The sequence below is a fragment of the Haplochromis burtoni genome, unplaced genomic scaffold, assembly GCF_018398535.1.
Source record: "Haplochromis burtoni strain Fernald_Lab_line unplaced genomic scaffold, NCSU_Asbu1 Contig_25, whole genome shotgun sequence".
NCBI lineage: Eukaryota > Metazoa > Chordata > Actinopteri > Cichliformes > Cichlidae > Haplochromis > Haplochromis burtoni.
The window spans coordinates 382,506-391,282 of record NW_024582386.1 but is presented as its reverse complement, the minus strand read 5'-3'; the positions used below and the strand labels follow the sequence as shown (position 1 = coordinate 391,282).

Genomic DNA, 8,777 nt, shown 5'->3' with positions numbered 1-8,777 from the left:
AGTGAGAAAGGTCCCTGAAGAAGAAACACTCATACACTGCACACTGCATCATGGGAATCCACCAGCAGCCAAGACCTATTGTAATGTAACTAAGGGAGGATTCAGGGTCACCTGATCCAGCCCTAACTATATGCTTTATTAAAAAGGAAAGTTTTAAGCTTAATCTTAAAAGGAGAGAGAATGTCTGTGTCCCGAATCCAAAGCTGGTTCCACTGAAGAGGGGCCTCTTCCAACCCAAGCTATGCTGACTAATAAACTGAATCCATCCATTAACCTACTGTCCCCTCTGCTGATCCAATCTAGCAACGACCACTTATGTAGATTTTTCTGTTTTTAACTTGCACACTGACACTATAGGGTTCCCCAGTGTATTAAAATGTGATGGCTCAGGATCATCCAGCCATTAATATTACAATTTTATATTTCAGATCTGGTAATAAAATCTTCACTTTTATGAGGAGCTTGTCAGTGGGCTCCAAACCAGTAAAAAAATGTATCCTTTTAGGATCATTCACAGCAAATTTTATTAAAGACTTCAGCCATTAGGCTTCAGCATGCTGACCTGTTCAATGTCCAAATCATTAATCCAGCAGAAATCTTGTCATTTGTGTAGCAGAAAATTAAATTATTGGGAATCGACCTTTGGAGAACAGAGTCTTGCACTGTGATGAAATCTTCACTAGCGTATGTTTTGCAAAAGAAAACAGTAAAGTAAGTCTGACACTTAACGGAAAATGGAAAACAAGTTTGGAAAACACAGGAAGACTGCATGAAGAGCAGATCAGGAGAGAAATAAGGACGATATGAGGCTCCTGGCCACAGTCTTGAGAGCGCAGCAGGAGGTAGGTTTGCAGGTTTTATTTTTACCTTCCCCGAAACAAATTCGCCTGACTGGGTATGAAAGCTTTATGTTTAAAAAATTATATCTCAATATCTGTACCCTCCACAGCTGCTCCTTAAGTCCCCAGCTTGTGTAGGATAAGAACGCATTCATCTAAAACATAATGACAGGCATTTACATCCTGCAGGAAGGCCACAGATAGGCTGTTTTCTCGAGGGAGGATTTATACACAATATAGGTTTCCTCTTCTTCACTGTTTATTAAATAAACACCCAAATGTCCATTTTGAGTACTGTTTGTTATTACTTTTATTAATTATTATCATCATTATCAACATTATTCTTCAAGTTTAGCTGTGTAACAAACTTTTCTTGGCTGTCAAAATATGTTGTTGAAATATGATTTTGCATGAAATAAAACCTAAAAACAATAACGTACAGAAAGGTAGCAGAATAAAATACAACATGAGAGAGAACATAACCTAAAAAAAAAAAAAAATCCCATTTCTTTTCTATAAAAAGCCATTCAACTGAACAGAGACAAAAATCTACTAAAATATACTGATTAAATGTACATACTTGCTGTGTGTATGCATGCGTGTGTGTGTGTGTGTGTGTGGCCAAAAATAAACTGGCCTATGTTAACACTGTACACCCCAAAATGTACACTCGATCCGTACCGCTGTTTGTGTTTCTTATGTGTGTGTGTGTGTGTGTGTTGTCCCTTCCTTGGCAATAAGAACATAATAAATGGAGTGCAAGCAACAGCGTCATTTGTTTCTATAACAAATTCTGACAAAGGCAAAAACATGAAAGCACTTGTTAAGGCCTCCCATTGTAAACGCTGATTTGAAATGCCATCAAACCTAAAACATAAAGTCATTGCTGAAGTAACCCAAGGCCATGTCATGTGTGTCCCGCTTCGATTGATCGGGTTAAAAGTTCCCCCAAGATTCCTCTCACCCCAACATGAACATCTATTTATAATTTAGTTATAAATGTATAAACTCTCAAATGAACAACAGAACAGATATCTGCGGCATACTTAGAGTACAGAAAGTATGAATGAACAAATTTCAATAAAGGTTTCTTTATTTCAACTTAAAAAGAACCCAAGGATTTCACTTCAAAGGAATTAGTGAAACATTATGGCATCTGAAAATACATTTGTCTCCAGTCTACTGAGAAATCCTTTTGAGTCAGATGACATGTAAAGAGAGGTAAGTGAGGAATCCCATGACAATGTTGAGAACCTTTACCAAAGATTTTCTGACTTTCTCAAAGAGTATTTAAACATTTTCTTTTAACCAACCAGAGGCCGATTTAATTTAAAGAAGCTTAACCTAAATAAAGTCTAAATAAACATGTAGATCAGCCTTTTAATGTGTGGGGTAACTGAGTTTAGCTCAGCTTTTGGGGTGCAACATTCCGTAATACAAACGCTTAACTCCCGTTTAAAACCTCCGTATTCTCTTTGTCTACTGAGAACATCTTTGTACATTCATCAAATGATGGGATGCAGGAAAAATGGAGGAGATGCTAGAGTTGTAGCAGGTGAACAAAGAAAAACAAAGGTGGGATGGAGAGGTACAGTGAATAATACATTAAAAAATAATAGATGAGAAGGAAAGAAATAAAGTTGAAGGGAGGTAAAGAGACAATACAGAGGGGATGAATCATCCACTTTAGCCTCATTTGAACTCATCCTCCCTTTATTCATCCACTTCTCTCCACATATTCTTCAAAACACCCATCCATCCCTCCCAGCAGGCATCCATCCCTCCTTTTCTTGTGTCTTTTAAGAATGGTGAAGCGTCCTTTCTATTTTTTTCTTTCTTTTTTTTTGCTACATTTATTAATGTAAACATTTTTTCATTGTTTTTTTTATCAGCAGCCGATAAAAAAAAGTAACCAAAGAATTCATTCTAAAAAGTTTTAAAAAGCACAAACATAGTTCTGAAAATAACAACAATTAGAACAATCTTTCTGAAAACAAAACAAAAACAATAAACCCCCAGATTCATCAACCACTACCTTTTTGAACTGACCCAACTGGCACGTACAGTAATATGTTAAGACCTGGTCACCGAATGAAAGGCAAACATCAGAACGAGAGATTCATTAGACTTTGTAACTTAAGGAGTTACGATGTTTTCACTTGACACGTGTTATTGGAGAAGTTAAGCAAACCCTTCTTATGCATTATCGTACAGATGATCCACTGGCAGTTTGACTGTAAAATGCAGCATACAGTGCTTAACAAATTTAGAAAAAAAAATGACCTTACACTACCTAATGTAAAGTTAATGCCACAGCTGTCCTATATTAACAGTGTTGATAATTACCAATGGTTAACCATGGTTAGCTCTTTAATAAAAATATTTTAATGCTAAAATATAATTATTGTTTTTAATCTATAATTTTCAAATGTACTTCTTTAAAAAAAAAGCAGAAAAAAAATAATAAAACACATTATTGTTGCAATGCAAAATTACAGTTATTTACCTGCTTTCTTAAAAAGAAAAAAGGTTTTGTGGTTGAATGATTTGCTTAATTAATTAATTTCTGACCACTAAGAAGAAGTCTAGTATGTCTGCTTAAAAAAAACACAAATTCCTTTTATTTACCACAAAATTTATGTAATTCTTAACTCTAAACAAGTTTTGCAAAGATTTCCAAAATATTTCCGTTTCTTGTTTGAAAGGTGGTCTGATAAATTTGTTAAGTGCTGTATGCAGTTTTTTAAAAGTTAAAATACTGCTTCAAAATGAATTACTGAAGTATTAAAATTAGCCAAAAGTTCAGCTATTTCTTTTTGAGTTTTAAATAGAGAAGAGAATGAATTTTACTTTATAATTCTAAGCCTTACTTTTGGTTTAATTGGATGAGCAATGCTTAGGCTGTTAGCATCCTAGAAACCTATTAGCAGTATACTATCTCTGAAAACTTCAAAATAAAAATAAGTGAACAATTGTAATTCCAAACCAGTGATGGGAATTTTCTGAGGCAATCCACTTGGTAAAAAGAGCTACAACAAGCTACTGACAATGGTTGCAAATGCTCCGACATTCGCATCAAAATAAAATCCAACCTTAATAGCAATCCAATGTAATTTTACAGGGGGAACTATACGTGGTTCTAGTTTTACTTGGCAATGGACTGTTACCAATGCAGTAGAATTAAAAAAAAAAGCTAATTTAAACTGTTTATCTGGCATAAATGCAAAGTTAGCTGTAATGCTAACCGTCTTAGAATAATGTGTGAATAATCAACATTGCATCCACCATGATATGGGACCTGGTGACATGGCCGTGTCTCTGTTTCAATCTCCAAATTAGGTCCTTTTCTTGGCATTGTGTCTCTCATACAAGTAACTGAGGCATATGGCTCAACATTCTACAAAGTAGTGTAAATATATGCACAAAAATGAAAGTTTAGCACAGCAAGCAAACATGAAAAGTTTGAACAAACACCCGACCGATCGGTCAGGCAGAAATCGTAATCGATGACTCAGATGACTTGGTGGTGTGAGTGCATGGAAAGGAATATATCAGTTTGCTTTCCCACCTTCTGTTCTACACGACTCATTGCTTACATAACATTTTTAATGCAGACAACAAAACATATTGATTTGAAAAGTGGTACAAGTTACCAGGCACTAGGTGGAATATTCGTCATTCATGTCTTTTTGGATAAGCATAGAAAAATAGCTTTCCCCCCCCCTCACATTCTTTAGCTCGTTCCTTCCTGTCTTTTATTTTTATATTGACATATTATGTCCTTCAACAGAGTCCGTTGGTGTTTTCTTCTTTTGTCGCTGTTGTTTTCTAGCAACTAAGGCAACACGGCTAGAGAAGTCATCCCATCTTTATCAAAAATAAACAAGATGGCCACCACTTTGATATAACAGCGGGACTTTCAAGGACATGACTGTTAGAAGTTTCTCACTGATGAAATTTGGTTTAAACTAAGACTCAGTTATGGAAACTGTTCCAAAAAAACAGCAACGAAATCACTGATGATGGCGTAATGTACGATGGGTCAAATGGAGTTGCAAGCCACGTGAAACTTTTACTTCATTGAATTATTAAAACATAACTTTGCAATGTCATCTCGTGTTCTTTCAGTATTATTTAGGTCTTTCATGTAACACCTCACACCTTTAGGAAAAAAAAGAAACTTATTTTGTAGATTTCGCAGGTGCTAACATGCTACATAGAGGTAACCTAAGTTGTACCAAACTCTCAGTAATATGACATCAAACACTGTAGGCAAAAACATCTGTAGACTCAGTACAGAACAAAGGTTTATACAGTTAACTCAAAACAGTTGTTCCTTTTGATAAGATTTGGGGTTTTACTCCCTAAGTTCCTAAGTCTTTCTGTAAAACTGTGCGACCTAACAATTCGTAGACATAGAAAAAAAAAGTTACATACTGAGACCATGTTGACTTATTAACACATAAAAACACAACAAGAACATATATAAGAGAACATAAGAGAACAATATGTGACATGCTAACACAATTAGGCCATGTACTGTAAAACTGATGTGTCACATGCTATGAAACAGGTGGGTTGGTGTGCAACATGTGTGACCCCTGAGGACTGAAAAACCAACTGCAAGCCTTCATTATGTTTACATCATCATTTGGGGACGGACACATCCTTTGATCCTTACGCGTAGAAATGCAATTACACAAATGCACACATGCACACACACCCCTCCCCCTCCCTCCCTTGTTGTACCATTTCTACTAGACGGCTGTTATAAATGTAACAAGTCTCATTAAGAAGCTCAAAAACAAGAGAAAAAAACTCACATAGGCTAATTTTTATAGTACCATTTCCTGCAAAAAGCATTTTCCTTTACAAAATACCATATTATATATGAAAGTGTAGCAAATTGCATTTTTTTTGTACGATAGCATCATCATCATCATTATTATTACCGTTATTATTATTATTATTAATATAAATGTTAAGCGGGTACTAGATGGTTGTTGGGCAGGCAGCCAGGCACATAGCTAGTATCATGGCACAGAGGAAGGTAGAAAATAATGTCACTTGGTTTAATCCAAACGGATAGAGAAAACACTTCGGTCCGGAGTTTAACCGGTTTTATCAAGTCAAACTGGCTCAGCAGTTCGAAAAAGTCCCAGCTGACTCAAAACCCGAGAACCAAGAACTTGATCAGTTTCAGAAAAAAACAGGCTAAGTGAAAGAAATCAACTGATCACTTTTTACCGAGGTAACACCAACTCAACTGCAGCCCAGCATAAACTGGTTTCAAACTAACCAGCTTTAATTAGTCAAAAAAAAGAAAAGAATTTTGGTTTTAGATCCATTTGCACAGAGAAAAAAAACAGTCAAAAACATGCTCTGGACAAGAACAAAGCAATCCTAACCAGATCACATCTGGCTGTACCAAAATAAAACCGTCTTAATGATACATTAGACTAGTTTGGACCAGCTTTTTTTTTAGTATGGTGCATAAGTAATCAGCCCAGCTCAGTTCAGTTCAGGTTAATTATTTTGCTTCTAGTTTCTTTTTTTTTTGCTCTCCTTTATGGTGGCCATGCAAGTGCTGAGCTCCCAAAAGTTATCCAAAATATAACCAGTTCAACTTTTAGCCCAGCTTCCAATGCCCTTATGTGGAAATCGCATGAAGTGGCTGCTTATTAAAGGTGATTTCAACTCCATGCCTGTTGTTGAATGCCTGCCACAGAGCTGTCAAGTGGCAGTCACTCAGCAGAGGATTCGGGCAATTTCTTCAACTGCCCCTGCTATAGTTCAGCTGGATCCTACAATGATTTCTGACCATTTGACAGCCGGGTGCTTCCAGCATAAGGATGTGTTCCTTTTAGTGCCCAGGATAGGCCCATTCTGACATGAGCTAGCCTCCAGAAACATGAAGGCATACAGCTTATTCATCCAAGAACAACGCTCTTAAAGGTTTGCATGAGTCAAAGAGATCGATTAATTCCCATCTGTGTTCTCATCTAATATTTTAGAGCCAGCAACAGTTGTGACCTCTGAGCTTCTCGTGACGTCATCGCTGACGTGCGACACCTTTTTGCCTCCCAAGTCCTGGTTTGTCGCGGCATTGTCCTCTCCTTTTGCTTCTTTTTCAGTCTCCGTTTCATTGTCAGTGCCATCGCTGCCTGTGTGTTGTTTTGCTTGGTTGTCATGACACGATTCTACTACATCACCTTCGCCGGTGGTCTCATAATGACCGTCTTCATCGCGTTCCTCCTCTGTCGCATTTTGACACTCGTGCTCCGACATTCCCGCAGCGTTCTGAATGTTGCCGTCTTGCATTTGACATCTCTGTTGCGTCGTTTTGTCTGTGTACCTGTGTAAGCCTCTCTGTATGTGCGTGGTGAAATCGTATCGATCCGCGCACACGTGGAGGCAAAAACTGCACTGGTATGGTCCTTTGTCACCGTGGCAACTCATGTGCAGGGCATACATCACCTCATCTATGAAGTAGATCCCACAATGGACACAGCGATTGGTCAGGTCATCCTGTGTGGCCACCTCCACCATTTTGCGATTAGACGGGACACTTGACTGACATGTTGACAAACATTCTTTTTCTTCCTTCCCTATCTCCTCACCTGGATTCCCTCCTTCGTCTGTCCTCTCCTCCTCCTCTTTCTCTCCTTTCCAGTTACCTCTTAGCCTGTCAGTTAGCGGCGACTCCTGCCTTCGCCTTTCGGCACCATTTGTGGACACGTGCGCGTTTACAGCACTTGTATCTCTTTGTCTTATTGCGAGATCCAAAGGAGCATCGTTTTCTAATGATGATGAAGTAGGGGTTTGGACGTGAAGAGGAGGAGGAGGATAGTGAGTAGGAGCTGGAGGTGGAGGAAGAGGAGAGTAGGGAGAGGCGCAGTAAGGCACCGTGTAGCTTTGCTGATGATGTTGTACTGGAGTCACCATCGCGCTAAGATAATGAGCGTTATTTCCAAGGCTCCCGGGGCTGCTTAGATTACTGATGCTACCAGGAACCCCAGAGGCGGCTGCCATCTTATACTTGGTCCAGAACCTGAGCCAATCTGACTCCGGGGTCAACTCAGGTGAAATGGTTAATGGAAGGGGTAAGGAGAAAAGAGGGTACTGATATTTTTCAATGGGTGAACCTGGAGGTGAATAACTAGACGGTTTGGACGGACGCATGTACTTTTCAATTGGACTGCCTCTTTCCGATCCCCCTCCTCCTTTACCCCCCTCTGCTTTCGATGTTATACCTCCCTCTGTGATACCGCCATTGCCCTCCGCTCCCACTGAGGAGGGGGCATGTGAGGGGAGGAGAAGAGGAGGCATACGCCTGTGGATCTCCAATGTTTGATTGGCCAAGAAGGCTTGCGTGGACCGCGGTGAGCGTGAGCGAGGGGAAGGCTGCTGGTTTTTGACTGACGCACAGCTCCTGTCTGTTTCCTCCCCGTTCATGCGCTCTTCGTTGGTGATGCGTTGTTGCTTGGGGGCAGGGTTTTCAGACGAAAGCGAATCGGGGTTGAGGCGTTTTCGGGTTCGACGGCGGATGATTTGCTCACCGTTGTTCTGCTTGATGATGTTTAGAGGTCTGGGTGTCTGCAAGGCAAAGGAAACAGAAGAATGAGCAAGAGGGAAGGGAGTTAGACAGTTAGCAATATATGAAGCGGTAATTCGACTTCATCATGCTGATAACTTTGCTGAACTAATAAATAAATGTCAAGCACACATGCCCCGGCATTACTTGACTATGATAAAATTCCCACTTAATGCATAGGTGGTCTCAGAGATTAAATAACCATTGAGTATGCCTTTGGTGCAATCGACTGTGGATAAAAAATAAAGCTCTCTCTACTTTGACTAATCAGCCGAGTATAACAATTATTTAATCATAAAGCTATCATAAGCATATTTGGTGAAACATAGAAAGCAATACGCACC

The 8,777-nt window shown here is 39.0% G+C and overlaps 1 protein-coding gene across 3 annotated transcripts in view; it reads right to left on the bottom strand.

The window, feature by feature from the left end:
- Positions 1-4,424: 4,424 nt before the first annotated feature.
- The window catches only part of trps1 (trichorhinophalangeal syndrome I), a 114,579-nt gene continuing 110,226 nt past the window's right edge, over positions 4,425-8,777 (bottom strand). For all 3 annotated transcript variants that reach the window (XM_005917580.2, XM_005917581.3, XM_005917579.3), the window contains exon 11: positions 4,425-8,435. In XM_005917580.2, coding sequence (XP_005917642.1) covers positions 6,819-8,435 — 1,617 coding nt within the window. In that variant the 3' untranslated portion in view covers positions 4,425-6,818. The remainder of the gene's footprint in view (positions 8,436-8,777) is intronic.